This window comes from Monopterus albus, unplaced genomic scaffold (genome assembly GCF_001952655.1).
Source record: "Monopterus albus unplaced genomic scaffold, M_albus_1.0 scaffold103.1, whole genome shotgun sequence".
NCBI lineage: Eukaryota > Metazoa > Chordata > Actinopteri > Synbranchiformes > Synbranchidae > Monopterus > Monopterus albus.
The window spans coordinates 169,547-186,661 of NW_018127983.1; the positions used below are offsets into that span (position 1 = coordinate 169,547).

Consider the following 17,115-nt stretch of genomic DNA (forward strand, 5'->3'; position numbering starts at 1 on the left):
CAGCCACTACTCCTAGTTTACATCCAGGTTTTATCAAAATTACCACAAAAACCGAAAGAGAATTAACTATCAATGATTACGCTTAACAGTTTCTCCAAAAGTAACTAGTTCATAAACATAACTCACCTCTTTCCTGATCATGACATCGTTCTTGTAGTTGCTGTTGTTTGCATATCTCAGTTTACCTGCAAATAAAATATTTAGCTTTCAGTTTAAATTCTAAACAATTCATCACTTTTAACAATATGCATGCATTTATTACAACCCCTTTAGGCCACATGGCGATTATACGCGCATAAAGCATTGATTAAACATTGCTGCATTCATAGTAAGTATTAAGGCATTATTACGGTCTAAACATAAACAACTATCATTTCTAATATAGTGAAAACCATTAAAAAAAATTGGCGCTAGTAGCTCGTTTTAAGTGCGGCCTACCCACTGCTAGCGACGTTAGCTTATACGCAGGTCAACCAAAGCATCTTTTGTAACGCTTACTGAACTTACCGTCAGGTCTGAATTCAAATTCCAGGAACTCATGTCCAAACTTCCCCTTGTGCCCAACATAATATCTCAAATAGAAATCACTTGTTGACATATTTACTCTCCAAAAAGTACTCTTTCGGGTGAAATTTGCGAAGCACAACTCAGCTAACACGACCTGTTCGGTGCTTTGCCAATCATGCACGCATGCGCAAAGGATCACCGGGATATTGACTTTCCTGCCCAGATTTTAGTCTTTCGGGAACGCTATGGATGTATTACTCCGTCGTTCCTGCTTTAGAACACATGGCATTATTTTTAAATGTGGAATACCACAAAACTCGACAATTTAAAAGATATACAGAATCCCGCGTGCAAACATCAATGACAAAAAAAAAACGTTTTTTTTTCAGTTTCTTTTCTTATTGACTCTTCTGGGTTAGGTTTGATTTCTCCGATTCATTCTTAGTATTGTTGATCTTAAAATGCTTCTTTAATTTAATAACTTAAGTGTTCATTCTGCGGCTTATCTTGATCAAATTTCTACAAAAAAGGCAGTATGTATACACAAAAAGGTTTTGCCTGAAAGACTCTACCCAGGGTTTTAAAATCTCACAATCTCCAGCGACGTCGCATGTAACTAACGTCATCACCTTCGATGAACTGTGTTGCCGACAACGCACGTGTAAGTACTGTAACTATCTAGTCATGGCAGGCTCGTTTTCCCAAGAGCTTGAGGAGTTGTTGAATCCTTTGCCCAAATTTGCGGATCCAGAAGATTACGATGACGACGCGACCAAAGCCAGGGTCATCGAAAGGTTCCATGACGACGACGACGACGACGAAGATGGCTTCGGCCTCAGTGCCCTGCGGAAGCACAATACATCCCTGCTCTCAGACACAGACAGACGGTACGTGGGGAAGGCAGTCTCTCGTAAACAGCTGCTGATGGATATTGAGGGATCTGCTGAGGAGGAAGAAGAAGAAGACGAGGAAGGTAGCACAGAAGATTTAGAAGAAGATGAGGAAGAGAGTCCTATGGGGGAGGAGGAGAGTTCTATGGGGGAGGAAGAGGCTGCTGCTGATAGTGAAAATGATTTAAAGGCTGATGAAGAGGAGTTGGTGGGAAGTGATGCACAGCTAGATGCCAAGCTGCCATTTAAGATGAAGGGCACTGACTTCATCTTCCCTCAGGGAGTGGACTTCTCCAAGCTGACTGAGGGCATGGATGACCTGGGAGTGAGTGGGGACGATGATGATGCTGATAGTGGCAAGGAGACTGAAGGCAGTGATGAAGATGAGAGCTATGTTGATGAGAAGGAAGATGATGATGAAGATGGTGAAGAAGACGGAACTGTTCGCACATTTTCTCAAGAGAAAGTAGATGCAGAGGTTGAGAAAGGGAAGGCTGTGAAGAACCAGTTGGCTCTGTGGGATCAAATGCTCAAGGGTCGAATCAAACTCCAGAAAGCTCTGGTGACAGCCAACCAGCTTCCACAGCCGGACACATTCACAGAGTTCAAGAGCATAGGGGGTCCTGAGTTTGCGGGGGCACTGAAGAACACCCACAAGGCTTTAAAAGCTCTTCAAAGGTCCCTGCTGGAGCTGCATGATCAGCTGCTGTACCAGAACCCAGACATGAGGGCCATCGTTCTGGGGAAGGCCGATGATGAGATAAACAGTGATGAGAATGAGGATGAAGAGGGATCAGTGCACAAGGGTGGAGCACGGAAACAGAAGCTGGAGATGGCAGACTACCCAGACTTCATGGCCAAACGTTTTTCAGCATTCCAACCTTACTGCAACGCCACACTACGGAAGTGGCATGACAAAACCAGACTGACCACGGGCAAGAGCAACAAGGGTTTTGGGGCATTTGATAGGGACATCCTGACCCAGGTGGAGCAGGTGCTGATGGACAAAGAGAGGCTGGTGCGACGCACCCAGATCCGACGCTCAGAATACAGAGTCTTGGGAAAAAAGGAGACCTCTGAGACCATCACCAATGAAGGAGGGGATGTAGAGCAGCCGCTGAAAGCAAACATGCATCTCAAAGATCTGGATGAGGACATATTTGATGATGATGATTTCTACCACCAGCTGCTAAGAGAGCTGATTGAGCGCAAGACGAGTGCAACAGATTCCAATGACCAGGTGGCTATGGGCAGGCAGTGGCTGGCCATCCAGAAATTGCGCAGCAAGATAAAGAAGAAAGTAGATACCAAAGCCAGCAAGGGACGTAAAGTCAGATTTCACATTCACAGTAAACTGGTCAATTTTATGGCACCAATTGACCACAGCTCAATGAGTGACGAGGCACGCAGTGAACTGTATCGTGGCCTCTTTGGCCAGAACTCCTCAGTCAGAGAGTCACATTAAGGAGGTACTTTTGGAGCACATCTCAGATGCTAGGATATAAACTGATCAGTGCCTTCTCTACATACCCAGGATTGAGGCTGGGCAGCAGTGTGGATTAGGATGGAGACTGTGCCTGCTCTTCACATTGGTTGGACAGTTCTGGTGCTCCGACTTGACAGGAATAAAATAGACTCAGAGGGCACATGTAATTTTTAATAAATACCTTTTACTGAGTACAATTCTACAGTATGTGTTGTTGCCTACTGACCAAATTGTGATAAAAAACTGAAATATGTACATAATACATAGAAAGTGTTAAATGGAATTGAAGGAAAACAAATGTGTGCTTTTTCTTCTGTCAACAAGTCTCATATGGTTCAGGTCAAGTGTTTATTTCAGATTGCCCCCAAACATATTATATATGCTGAGTACCAATTCCATATACCACACAAATTGTATTAGGGTGTACTAATCTTTATAGTATGATGTTTTTTCAGTTAGTATCCAACAAGTTCATACTTTTTTAAACTAACAGAAAATGATACAGTACTTGTGCCATCGTTAACCAAACTGCAGTTTTAAAATGTCACTGCCAATGGTGGGGGGGGGTATACCATTTCACTTTGTGCATTGCAGTGTGGGAGAACTGTCCATCAACGGCACATTCAGAAATACTTTGTGCATACTGTCTGTTTTAATTGAATTTTATTATTCTCACTTTTGTGTGCTCACACTACAAACTGAAAACTGTTGAGAATTAGGATGCAGTCTTTGCAGGATTTTGCACACAGCTGTTCACTAGACTTATGACATTACATGCACTGCAGAAAAATGACATGACCTCAGTGTCCTCAAAGGTACATATGGCCCAGATGGCCACTACATGACTTCACTGTATCGAGTGAAACGTGTAATCTTTTCTGGGTAATTAGAATAGACAGACCACGAAGCAGCATGTGGCACTTGAACACAGATTAGACTTAACTGAGGCAGAGTGACATAAAATGACAACCAGAAATGGAAATTTTTGAATCAAACACATGAAGTTGTTAGTGACAGATGTGTCAACTCAAGGAAGCAAAGAATACCTGAGAGGTTTATCTTAAGAAATATGTACACATGAAGAAAACTATGAGAATGCATTTGCATTGGGAACTGAATGCATAATTTAAATGAAAATTTGCATACAAGTGTGCCTGAGGATTCTAATTTAAGGGAATCAAAGAAAATAATACTTTGTGGTAAGTCCATAACAACATAGTTGTTTGTTATATTACTGACATCTCATTGAGTTACAGTAATGTCAATACTGCATTAAGGTAAAACTCAATTAGTCCACAAAGACAGTACAGAAGATCATCTTTGGTGATGATTTCATACATCATCTTATTTGAGGAAGAAACTGGTTGTTTTATTTGCCTAATATGTAGTTTTGATTTACAAAAGGCAACTACAGCCTGGGGCCAAACAAACATTAGAAATCTCACCCCATTAGTACATTATTTCCAAAATCAAAATATGCCTTATAGAGAGCTTGCAAGTTGCATTGATAAAGGGTAAGGTCACACAGTGAGGTAGGGTAAGGCCCTGCCATCAAACAGCATGTTGCTACATTGCATGTATTGTATGGTTAAAGTGTCCACTATTTGTTTTAGACACCATAACTCCTTTTTCACAGTACGCAGGTGTTGCTTTTCAGTGCTGCGGTACAGACAAGCAGCAGCAGCTTTAAGTAAGATTACAAACTAGCCCCTTTCTATTTGTTTGCCTTCTATCTCATATGCTTCGCAAGCTAAAGAAAAAAATATAACTGAATACAAGTGCTTTAAACCAACTCCTCCTTTTTTGATTTCCTCGGTCCAAGCAGAAGTCAAAAGGTCTTGATTTCCTGGCAGTTACTCCTGCCTTGTTAGTCACGCTATAGAACACATTTGGCACGTGCAGGTGAATCTTCCTGAGTGCTGCGCTCAGTGGGGCCGACTACTGGACTCCAGGTTTGGTTGCTTCTTCGTTGTTCCATAATCATTAAACCACCCATTCAGTCGTTTAGTCAAACCACCATTTAGAATATCCTGAATGTGCTGAACTATGAGATTTATAGCAACTGTGGAGAGATAAAGAGACTGTTAGACTGTTGTCTCATGTATTACCAGTGTATTACCATTACATTTGAGGCATAATTGCAGATTTTTGAAAAGTACTCTTTGTGTAAGCCAGAAGGTTAACAAAACTTAACACTGATCTGGAAATATTTCTGTAATGCTTCTAACCATCTGGATGAAAAAATATCCCATCCACTGCGCAATAAAAAGATTTTTAACTCGGGTAATTATTTTTCAAAAATTCTGAGGCAACTGTGTCTCAAATATGGCAATGCAGCACAACCTAATGATAGGTCAGGGTCCTGCTCCAACATATAGTATGGTTTTCTTTTGCAACTTGTTTTGGACACTTTTGAATTCTTTTCTCACATCAACAGACAAAGCAGCTTTGTTCTCCCACCAGAAGATGCTTTTGCTTCCTTATTCTCAAGAGCACAGTTCCCAGCTCAAGAGGTCAACAATAAACACAGCTGTGTCCTTCACGATAACACTGTTGAGACTAGAGTCTCAAACATTTCGTTTCAGAAATCTTTTCTCTAATACCGTGTACTTGAAGAATCTCCCAAGTTAAAAGCACAAATACTCACCAGTGTTATCAGCTCCTCTTGGTATAATAACATCAGCATATTTCTTTGTCTAAGTGGTGCCAACAAAAAGGGAAAAAGGTTTATCCACAAGTCTGTGTTCAGGGATACAAAAATGCTAACTTGAGCTGTGTAGGTACTTGCACTCACTGGTAGACAGAACTCTTCAAATGCAGGCTTGACAAAGGTGATGTACTGTGTTAGAACGCTTTCCAAGTCCCGGCCACGTTCACTTATGTCACGCAGCACTGAAAATAATGAAACGTTTTCTTTAAAAAAGATATTTTGGGCAAGTTAGATGAGAAAAATATCATTCCTGTCTTTATGGTAAACACGAAGCTACAGTCAGCCACTGGTTAGCTTATCTTAGCAGAAAGACTGGAAACAGTTAGCTTAGTTCTGCCCAAAGATTTTTTTTAAAAACTACCTACCTGTACCTCCAAAACTCCCAAATTAACATGTTATATCTTGATTATTTAGTCTGTACAAAAAGTGACATATAAAACTAGCATGTTGTGGTTCTACAGTGGGTCATATCATGGTCATATCATCATATGGTGACGGCTGACTCCAGGAAGTTACTGTGCTTGTACATACTGTACATAGCCCTTGCAAAAAATCTCATTACACTTTGGTTTGTGTACTGATTAAACAAATAAAAATAAAACATGTTAATCTGTGATCTTTAGAAAGGCTGATAGGTGGAAGTTTTTATCTTCAGACAGAGCTACGGTAGTTTCCCCCATCCAGTCTTTATGTTAAGCTAAGCTTACCGGCAGCAGGTTGTAGCTTCATATTTAGCATACAGGCATGAGATTACTATTGATCTTCTTGTCAAGAGTTTGGCCCAAATTGCCAGACCATTCCTTTTGCTTTACATCTCTTTCAGTGAATATTAGACTTGTCTCTTGTATTTTAATATTTTTACGGAATTGTCTAGTCATGCTTGTGTGTCTTACCCCTACGAGATAGCCGTGTGTCTGCATCAGTGTCCACAAACAGCTTCATCTGGAAAAGGTCTCGAATCTCCTGAGAGTAGAACATCAGGATACCCTCAAACAGCACCACATCAGCAGGGTACACTACCACTGTCTCTTCCTTCCTGTCACACAAAAGACATTAAGTAGGCTAGAAAAACACTTAAAGTATACCCATGTAATATTTTCTGAGTAGTAATAGTAGTAGTAGCCAGAACAAGTAAGACTGTATCAGTATAATCCCATGATGGATTGAACTGATAGGTCATGTGTTTTATTGCTAATAAACTGTACTTCTCCTTTGTAACAGAAAGAATGTTATTTCTCATTTCCAAAGGGGCACAGTCAATGTTTAACTGTTGCAGTGCATTGCATACAGATAAAAAAAAACACAAAAGTCAAAGTTCAAAAGGATCATTCCAGTGTTTTTGCAGAATTCAGCTCATTTACTCCATTTTGCACATACTTTGCAATACTAATGATGATATTCCAAAGTAATGTGGTGTTTGATATTTTCAGATATGTTTCTCCTACATTCCAGGAAGCCATTGGCTTCTATTCATTTTACTATGATATGAAAATCAGTTTGTGTAAAATGTAATTATTTGACCACAGGTCTGTTTGTTATTAAAGTTAATGTTATTCTTACATCATGACACATCAGATCACTCTTTCATAGTAAGTGGGCTGACACCTAAATAAACGACCTTAATTTTGTATCTTTATGGACTTGGTAAGACTCATTTACCTGGAATGAGAAACGAAGTCATAAACAGGGATGTGTACTGTTTTTCCCTCCTTGATGTCCCAAAGAGTTGTGATTATGAGGTCATTGTCAAATGCATCTATACAGAAGGAAAGATTAGCAATTAAAATCTTAGCAGAAGAAGAAATTAAATGCAGCCATTAGAGGCCAGCAAACATCCATCCCCGATTACCACGTTGCCAGATAATGTGTGAAAGCATCAAGGCATTTTAGTGACTAACATAAACATACCTGGGTGGTCAAAATTGAACTGGCCCCTGAGTGCCTTGGCCTTCTGCTCTGGTGTGAGGACCCTGTAGAAGCTGTCCTGGCTGAGGATGGCAACTTGCCTCTGGTGGTGGTCAATCTCGTTTTGCCCCAGCAGCTCCATGATCTTGTTGCACACTGACGACTAGCCACAGAAGAAAAACGATAAGTGTGAAAAAATACTGACCCTTTGATCTAATTTCCACATCCTTTCAATTTTGGAAAGCGTGGCTGATTGTAAAACACATAAACTTTAATTTATACTTTATTTAGTTTACTCATGTCTTTCTGCCCTTGAAAGATAGCCAGGTGTGTTCTTACAAAACACAGTGTATTTAAAAGCTGGCACGCACATAGACTGCAGCTTACTCCCTATTCAGATAACATGTGGGAGAACAGGTGGTTCTGTGAGCAGTTACTCCTGTGGGAGAAAGTCAAACCCACAAACAACTGTCTGCTGAGCCACAACTTAAAGTTTGTTTATTTAATCATCTATAAAATCAACCTACTGTCACCAACTTATGTCAAGGCTACTTAAATATTAAATACATTGAACTAACTACCAGGTTTACAGCATCAAAAATGTCACAAACTGCAGCCTGGAGGCAAAACAGCTTGGCTTGTTTCACTGCTTCTCTCACATAACAATAACCTAATCTGTCATACATAATAATAAATAAATACATTTTTTGATTAAATAATATTTTGCCTTATGTGCATCCCAATTACCTTTGCAAAGTAACCATGCAATAAAATACAAAACCAATGATTCATTTTTTTTTTAGCTTCATATTTAGCATACAGGCATGAGATTACTATTGATCTTCTTGTCAAGAGTTTGGCCCAAATTGCCAGACCATTCCTTTTGCTTTACATCTCTTTCAGTGAATATTAGACTTGTCTCTTGTATTTTAATATTTTTACGGAATTGTCTAGTCATGCTTGTGTGTCTTACCCCTACGAGATAGCCGTGTGTCTGCATCAGTGTCCACAAACAGCTTCATCTGGAAAAGGTCTCGAATCTCCTGAGAGTAGAACATCAGGATACCCTCAAACAGCACCACATCAGCAGGGTACACTACCACTGTCTCTTCCTTCCTGTCACACAAAAGACATTAAGTAGGCTAGAAAAACACTTAAAGTATACCCATGTAATATTTTCTGAGTAGTAATAGTAGTAGTAGCCAGAACAAGTAAGACTGTATCAGTATAATCCCATGATGGATTGAACTGATAGGTCATGTGTTTTATTGCTAATAAACTGTACTTCTCCTTTGTAACAGAAAGAATGTTATTTCTCATTTCCAAAGGGGCACAGTCAATGTTTAACTGTTGCAGTGCATTGCATACAGATAAAAAAAAACACAAAAGTCAAAGTTCAAAAGGATCATTCCAGTGTTTTTGCAGAATTCAGCTCATTTACTCCATTTTGCACATACTTTGCAATACTAATGATGATATTCCAAAGTAATGTGGTGTTTGATATTTTCAGATATGTTTCTCCTACATTCCAGGAAGCCATTGGCTTCTATTCATTTTACTATGATATGAAAATCAGTTTGTGTAAAATGTAATTATTTGACCACAGGTCTGTTTGTTATTAAAGTTAATGTTATTCTTACATCATGACACATCAGATCACTCTTTCATAGTAAGTGGGCTGACACCTAAATAAACGACCTTAATTTTGTATCTTTATGGACTTGGTAAGACTCATTTACCTGGAATGAGAAACGAAGTCATAAACAGGGATGTGTACTGTTTTTCCCTCCTTGATGTCCCAAAGAGTTGTGATTATGAGGTCATTGTCAAATGCATCTATACAGAAGGAAAGATTAGCAATTAAAATCTTAGCAGAAGAAGAAATTAAATGCAGCCATTAGAGGCCAGCAAACATCCATCCCCGATTACCACGTTGCCAGATAATGTGTGAAAGCATCAAGGCATTTTAGTGACTAACATAAACATACCTGGGTGGTCAAAATTGAACTGGCCCCTGAGTGCCTTGGCCTTCTGCTCTGGTGTGAGGACCCTGTAGAAGCTGTCCTGGCTGAGGATGGCAACTTGCCTCTGGTGGTGGTCAATCTCGTTTTGCCCCAGCAGCTCCATGATCTTGTTGCACACTGACGACTAGCCACAGAAGAAAAACGATAAGTGTGAAAAAATACTGACCCTTTGATCTAATTTCCACATCCTTTCAATTTTGGAAAGCGTGGCTGATTGTAAAACACATAAACTTTAATTTATACTTTATTTAGTTTACTCATGTCTTTCTGCCCTTGAAAGATAGCCAGGTGTGTTCTTACAAAACACAGTGTATTTAAAAGCTGGCACGCACATAGACTGCAGCTTACTCCCTATTCAGATAACATGTGGGAGAACAGGTGGTTCTGTGAGCAGTTACTCCTGTGGGAGAAAGTCAAACCCACAAACAACTGTCTGCTGAGCCACAACTTAAAGTTTGTTTATTTAATCATCTATAAAATCAACCTACTGTCACCAACTTATGTCAAGGCTACTTAAATATTAAATACATTGAACTAACTACCAGGTTTACAGCATCAAAAATGTCACAAACTGCAGCCTGGAGGCAAAACAGCTTGGCTTGTTTCACTGCTTCTCTCACATAACAATAACCTAATCTGTCATACATAATAATAAATAAATACATTTTTTGATTAAATAATATTTTGCCTTATGTGCATCCCAATTACCTTTGCAAAGTAACCATGCAATAAAATACAAAACCAATGATTCATTTTTTTTTTTGTATTCAAAAGAAACAGCAACACTTAGACACAACTCTTCAAAGGCCCTGAAACACTGCAAATACTGGATACAGAACAGATAATGATAATGCAGATATTCAGCATCTCAGTGCCAATGAACCAGCCAGTGAAATGAGGTGATCTGAAAATAAGAGGGGGCCTGACACACAGCCTGAGAGACCGTGGATATTTCAGTGTAAGAAGAAAAATCCAGTGTGATAGTGGCAGATCCACCAGAAGAAATATACATCATTAAAAAAAAACACACTCTGCTATAACATGTGGATATTTGATATTCTTAAATCTATGTCATAACCTACAGCATGACATCTTTTAGAGTATTTAAATGGGTTTTATTTGTGGTCTTTAATTTTCATGCATTTGTAAGGTAGCAGACCTCACACAGCTGATGCAATTAACTCAAATCTCACTTTTCTCTTTACTCTGATCCTAAACCTGCTTTTATATCTCCCTACATTGAAAAAAAATTGAAAATACTATATATGAGAGTCCTTATAGGCTACTTTATTAACCGCTTATTTGGACGTGTTGGACATGCACATGTTAACATGATTTGGCATACCATAAGGAGGCCTACACTACACTCATCAGGCTACTGGTCAATCAGCATGACCAGTTAACCCATCAGAAACAGAGTAAATACGCTATAATCGTAAAAGGCGCGTCATCTCTAAATTTCATTAAACACATTGTCTGTGTCCGTTCATACAACAAAATACAATAAACACCTAATGAATACCATGCAATACAAAAATCTCTAATATAACGTGAATGCCAACCTTGCCGCTGGCAGTGCCTCCAGCCACACCAATGAGGAAAGGCTGCTTATTATTGCTCTCATTTTCGGCTTGGTCACCTGGCTTTGTCTCGCTGTCTCCTGCCATGCTTCATCTGCAGCGCGATGCAGCCCTCTGACACATGGAGTGTCTGTGCTCCTCCCACTGGATGATTGTGTCGATGATGAAGATGTTGATGATGCGGATGTTAGTGGGGACCCAAAAATATGATATTGGTGGTTAATGTGATGGTGCTTATAATGATGATAATGTTGTTAGCGATGAAATCAGAGTAGGGAAGGTTATATTAAAAATTCATCATGATCGCAATCTGCTGTTTCATGTTTGTGCTTGTCTTTTGTGCTCGTCTTTTATTATGAAGCACTTTGTAACTTTTATTTTGAAAAGTCCAACATAAATTGATATTCTTTCGAACTCAGCTCTTTATTGCCACATACCACATTTGAAATAATGTGTTAAAACAATGTTAATTTCAACTAATTAGCTTATCAGTAATGCTTTTAGTATAATAACCTTCCATTTAGGCTATAAGTTATAAGCTTTGTAGTGAACATGTTTCGTGATTGTTTTGACACTGTCAGAAAGATGCTTTCCATCATTATGCTAATCTTATACATAGCTTACAGGAGACAAAAATACACTGTAATCTGACAATTTAGTCTAAAAACATGACCAAATGTGCACCTCTATGATTCGGTCATAAGCATATACATACAGTCTAGGGTCATAAGTAGTTTTTAATTATAGAAACATACATTTCTTTTTCTGGTCAGGCTGATGAACCGGAAGTGCTCTCCAAATGTGTGACCTCTGCAGCAATGCTGACCTGGCTCTTTGAAACTAAACATAGGATAAGTGTAATGTGGTCAGAGTATTATCTCGAATAAAAGGTATTATATTTATACATCTCTACGGTCAGCTAACGGGACATTATCGCCATGAGTACTATGTTTGCAGACACGATTCTGATCGTGTTCATCTCTGTTTGTACAGCGCTGTTAGCCGAAGGTGGGTGAAATCCTCCTGACAGGTTTACTGCATACATTTTGCTATCACCAAACAAACACGCTGATAAATTAACTTTTTACACCATTTTGGAATGCGCAGCGAAGAAGCATTGCTATCTTTATGTGTAATCACTGATTTTAATGTATGTATTTTTAAGACCCGCGGTTTCATAGCTGGGCACCAGATTTGGCCAACCAAGCTAATGGTTGACATTAGCGTCAAAATGGCGAAGGCAAGGAATAGAACTTCCGGTCAAAGTTTCACAATAACAGTCTTTGGAGACCCTACCAGAAACGCTTTTTATAACGTCAGTGTGAAGTTTTCTTTAATCGTTCCTCTCTATTTCAGCCAATCTAGTTAACAAAATCAAAATAAACATATGCATTACAGTTTAAGGGCTTGATTTTTATTGTTCTGTCAAGCTAATATGACCTGACGACAGGTTAAGCCTGTCGAGTTTGTAATAAAAATAATAAATTATGTTATACAATATGGATAAAATTCTCTGTGGCAGTTTGTATGGTTTATTATGTAGTATAATTGTAATATACACTCACCGGACATTTTATTAGGTACACCTGTACAGTTGTATGCATTTCAGTGTAACACTTCTACCTTAACATCTGTGTTTATGAAGCTCAAAACGTTTCAGTTTTTGGTGAAATTGTCATAAATGTATAAAATCAATTATATGTTTATCAATTATATGTCATAGTTAAAGGTGATGTTGTACTGGTCTACATTATATTCAGAGGTGATCCTACTATTCTGACCCTCTCATGTATGTAGCTGGGGAGGACAAAAAAAGAGACCTCTAACACAGATGTTAAGGTGGAAGTATTGCAGTGAATTGCATACATTTGTACAGGTGTACCTAATACAGTGGGCAGTGAGTTTAAATTGCTGTATTAATATAACAGAAACCTCGTCTTTTGATTTTCTCAGGGATTACCTGGGTATTGGTGTATCGGACTGAAAAGTACAAGAGGCTAAAGGCTGAAGTGGAAAAACAAAGCAAAAAACGTAAGTGACTCAAGCCTTTTACCATTTTTACATTCATTGTTTGTCTTTGGACTGATGAATATGTTCACCGTTGCTTGTTTTATATCAGTTGAGAAGAAAAAAGAAACTATTACAGAATCTGCAGGACGTCAGCAGAAGAAGAAGATTGGTAAGAACCCAGTGAATAAACTGTAATACTGTAAGTTGTACAACCTGATCAGGAAGACCTCAACATACTGCCTTTATGAACTGATCTTTTCCTCACAATGGCAGTGTTTTATGATAAGTGATCTGTATTTCTCAATGTGTTACAGAAAGACAAGAAGAGAAACTGAAGAACAACAACAGAGACCTTTCTATGGTGGGAACTGACTTGTTTACAGTGACTATACAGTATTATAGCTAAACTTCGTGCAGTAAGATGCATTAATATAATCTCAGTATGATCATATGAGATGAGATCATGCCTGGGTTTGTTGTTGTCCTGTCATCATATCTGTGATCTGTACTTTAGAACAATCATATGAGAGATCATTAACAGGCTTACCTATAATATTACATTATCATTACAGTGACTATCGGCCTGTAGAATTCCAATCCCAAAGAAGCCCCACCCAACCAGTTACAATGGCTACCGGCCTGTAGCACTGACCTCAATTATTATGAAGTGCTTCGAGCAGCTGGCCATGCAGAACGTCAAGTCCATCCTTCCTCCCTCTCACGACCCATTTCAGTTTGCATACAGGTCAAACGGGTCCCCAGAGGATGCCATTACTGCTGTTCTCCATCCAGCCCTCACCCACCTAGATTCATAAAACTCGTAGGTGCGAATGCTGTTCCTAGACTTCAGTTCAGCATTCAACACAATCATCCCCCAGCTGCTTACACAAAAACTTGGACATTTGAGACTCAAAACCTATCTCTGCAACTGGGTGCTGGACTTTTTAATAGGGAGGCCACAAAATGTGTGGGTCAGCAGCAACATCTCCAAGACATCACGCTGAGCGCAGGGCTGTGTGCTCAGCCCATTGCTCTTCACACTGCTGACCCACGACTGTGTGCCAACCTACAGCACCAACCACATTGTCAAGTTTGCAGATGACATGGCTGTAGTTGGCCTCATTACCAACAGTGATGGGGGCATGGGGACAGAGGAGGGGAGATTGGACAGCACCCATCGACGGTGCTGTAGTGGAGAGAGTGAGCAGTACCAGCTTCCTGGGGGTGCACATCTCTGAGGACCTCACCTGGATCAACAACACCACAACACTGGCCAAGAAAGATCAATCATTCCTCTACTTCCTCCGCAAACTGCTCCCTCAATGTGGGGAAGACTAAAGAGATCGTTGTGGACTTCAGGAGAAAACCTCTAAAGCACCCCCCCACTCTGAGGGGGTGCTTTTTATGTTCTGTAGTGGGTCACAGTCCGGGGGCAGGGGGACAGAGGAGGGGAGATTGCGGCATCCCTCTGCCTTCCCTTATGGACATTTTTCTCCTCCAGGCTGTGAGGATGCTGAATGCTGTCCATTCTCCCCTCTTCTGTCCCCCTGCCCCCAGACTGTGACCCACCACAGAACATAAAAAGACTACCTCTGCTGTTTTCACAAACCCAGTACATTCCCCCTCTTGTTATATTACATGTAAATCTGCTGCTGACTGTTTTTACCGTCATATGGGCTGCTGTTGGTCATTTGCACTACTGTCCATGTGCATCTCAATCTCACAACAATCTGACAATCTTAAGGATAATAATAATAACCGCCTTTATTTGGCCAAGTATGTTACACACACAAGGAATTAGTTTCCGGGACAGAACCGAGGCAGCCATCTGTGGCGCCAACTCACACCAATGACTCTAACCATCGGGGGCAACTTGGGTGTCCAGTGTCTTGCCCAAGGACACTTCGACATGTGGACTGCAGGCACCGAGATTCGAACCTCCAACCGGAGGGTTGGGAGACAACCACACTACCCACTGATCCACAGTTGCCCCACTTGTTATTATTTGCACTACTGTCACTGATTGTACAGGATTTGAGTCATAGTCTATTAGGTTGTACTGTTTAGTTTTATCCTAATCACTAGTTACTTTTAATCTTTCTTGTGTTTCTTTGTAGGTGCGCATGAAGTCCATGTTTGCCATCGGCTTTTGCTTCACAGCTCTAATGGGCATGTTCAATTCCATGTAAGTGTTACACACAGTAATGTCAAGTCGATATAACAATTTTCTCTTCAGATTTTAAAATGTAAACAAAATCTAGTTCAAATGTTTGTGGTCACCTCCTTTTTTCACTTATTATTTTGACATTTAAGCAGTTCAAGTGCAGTATATATCCTTAAAAGGTACAAAGAAGTAAACTAAAATGTATGTAAATGTCGTATAAAACAGGCCTTCTCAGGGATTAAGTCATAGGATCACTTCCATCTTTTCTTCAGCTCTAAAAGTAAACAAAGCCTTGTCAACTGCTGCACACAGTTCCTACAGGTGTCCTGACATTTGTTGATGACTTACAACAACAAATTTTGTTTATACACAGGTAGTGTTTGGGGAAAAAAACTGTTGCTACACCCACTGTAGCATTATTTGGAAAAGGCCATTAAGAGTTTCATGCTATAACAGGATAATGAGCCATAAAACCATCTGCAGGCTGCCTAGAAGAAAAGAACAAGATGGTCAGCAAAGAATGGCACTGGTGTGTTCAGTTGTTGAATTACACTAATAACAACTGGAAAAATAGAGGTGACCCAAAGATTTTGAATGGCAGAATATACCTATATTATCATTTGTGGATTGCGATAAAGAGGGTTGGAATGACTCGATGAGGACGAGCTTCATGCTGAGGCTAAAATGTCTTTTATGGTTAAACATGGACCTTTTATTTTGATATGCACCTTCAGTTTATCAAATTGAATTGAATGAGAACACAGTGAGGTCTGTCCCACTTGTCAGAAGGTGACTCAGATAAAACGACTATGATCTGTTATGCTTCTTTAAAAGTAGAAGATCAGGCCTGTGTTATGGATAGTATAACTGCTGAGCATTTAAGGCTTACAAAAAATAACCGATGCTTTGCTTGCTATTTATTTTACTGGCTTCAAAGTCCATGGTTCTCTATGTGACTCTGTCTGAGTGAATAACAGCACTGCCATCAGTAAGAAATTCCCTATAGGGATTAATAAACCCTAACCAATTTAAACCTCCTGTTATATTGTGGGTCAAACTGTAAAGTTAAAAAACTAAAAACACTAGTTAAAAATATTTTATTGGTATGAAACTTCTTCTGCTTGGCTTAATATGTGTAATCAACATATAAAATGAAAATGGTTCATTTCACATATTTGCAACCTACCCCCACATGTTTATATTGCAAAGATATTGTTCAGGTCAATTTGACCTGGAACAGAAGACGTGTCTCATGTTTATCAACATCACTTCATAAAAAGAAAAGATTTCAAAATGTAAAATAAAAAAATAAAAAAAATCAGTGTCATAAAAATAATGTCTTTTATATGTAGGTCTTTCCAATGTACATTAAAAAAAGTTTTAACATGCTTTTTTTTTTTATGAAAAATGAGTGCATTATCCTCACTGAACCATAATCTGTGAGAGGTAAAGAACACAACTGCACTAAATAATGATTGAAATGGTTAGTAAAATTAAAATTAACCCAGGAACATCACCGCTGTTCCTGAGAAATGAACATAACAAGTGGGTTAATGTGCACAACAGTCGTGGACTGTCATTAACACAGTTTGCATTTTAAAATCCGCCACACATTCTGTACTGGGGACGGATCGGGACTGCAGGCAGGCCAGTCCAACACTCACACCCTTTTCCTCCACAGCCAGGCCTTGGTAATGTGGCAGTGTGAGGTTCGCATTATCCATCCATCCATCCATTTTCCTCCACTTATCCGGGACCGGGTCGCAGGGGCCGCAGTCTAAGCAAAGATGCCCAGACTTCCCTCTCTCCAGACACTTCCTCCAGCTCCTCCGGGGGAAT

General features: G+C 39.6%; 4 protein-coding genes across 5 annotated transcripts in view; 2 read left to right on the top strand and 2 right to left on the bottom strand.

Moving 5' to 3' along the window:
- Nucleotides 1–698, bottom strand: part of magoh (mago homolog, exon junction complex subunit) — a 1,980-nt gene extending 1,282 nt beyond the window's left edge. The window contains exons 1-2 of the mRNA XM_020609929.1: nt 508–698; nt 127–185 (exon numbers count right to left, since the gene is read on the bottom strand). Of these exons, the coding sequence (XP_020465585.1) occupies nt 127–185; nt 508–598 (150 nt within the window). The 5' untranslated portion in view covers nt 599–698. The remainder of the gene's footprint in view (nt 1–126; nt 186–507) is intronic.
- Nucleotides 699–822: 124 nt separating this feature from the next.
- Nucleotides 823–4,487, top strand: aatf (apoptosis antagonizing transcription factor). The gene has a single exon (XM_020609924.1). It carries the CDS (start codon nt 1,192–1,194, stop codon nt 2,860–2,862), a length of 1,671 nt encoding a protein of 556 aa, XP_020465580.1. The 5' UTR covers nt 823–1,191; the 3' UTR covers nt 2,863–4,487.
- A 102-nt stretch (nt 4,488–4,589) lies between these two features.
- Nucleotides 4,590–11,933, bottom strand: uck2a (uridine-cytidine kinase 2a). Of its 2 annotated transcripts, XM_020609925.1 has the most exons (8): nt 11,858–11,933; nt 11,085–11,246; nt 9,487–9,646; nt 9,238–9,334; nt 8,472–8,614; nt 5,678–5,775; nt 5,531–5,579; nt 4,590–4,945 (listed from the first exon to the last, which is right to left on the bottom strand). In XM_020609925.1, exons 2-8 carry the CDS (start codon nt 11,187–11,189, stop codon nt 4,809–4,811), a joined length of 789 nt encoding a protein of 262 aa, XP_020465581.1. In that variant the 5' UTR covers nt 11,190–11,246; nt 11,858–11,933; the 3' UTR covers nt 4,590–4,808. The 2 variants fall into 2 exon arrangements, with proteins under 2 accessions (XP_020465581.1, XP_020465582.1); XM_020609926.1 differs by lacking the exons at nt 8,472–8,614; nt 9,238–9,334; nt 9,487–9,646; nt 11,085–11,246; nt 11,858–11,933 and adding exons at nt 6,487–6,629; nt 7,253–7,349; nt 7,502–7,698.
- Nucleotides 11,934–12,024: 91 nt separating this feature from the next.
- tmco1 (transmembrane and coiled-coil domains 1) overlaps nt 12,025–17,115 on the top strand; it is a 15,202-nt gene continuing 10,111 nt past the window's right edge. Inside the window, exons 1-5 of the mRNA XM_020609928.1 lie at nt 12,025–12,110; nt 13,056–13,133; nt 13,222–13,281; nt 13,427–13,473; nt 15,230–15,297. Coding sequence (XP_020465584.1) covers nt 12,041–12,110; nt 13,056–13,133; nt 13,222–13,281; nt 13,427–13,473; nt 15,230–15,297 — 323 coding nt within the window. The 5' untranslated portion in view covers nt 12,025–12,040. The remainder of the gene's footprint in view (nt 12,111–13,055; nt 13,134–13,221; nt 13,282–13,426; nt 13,474–15,229; nt 15,298–17,115) is intronic.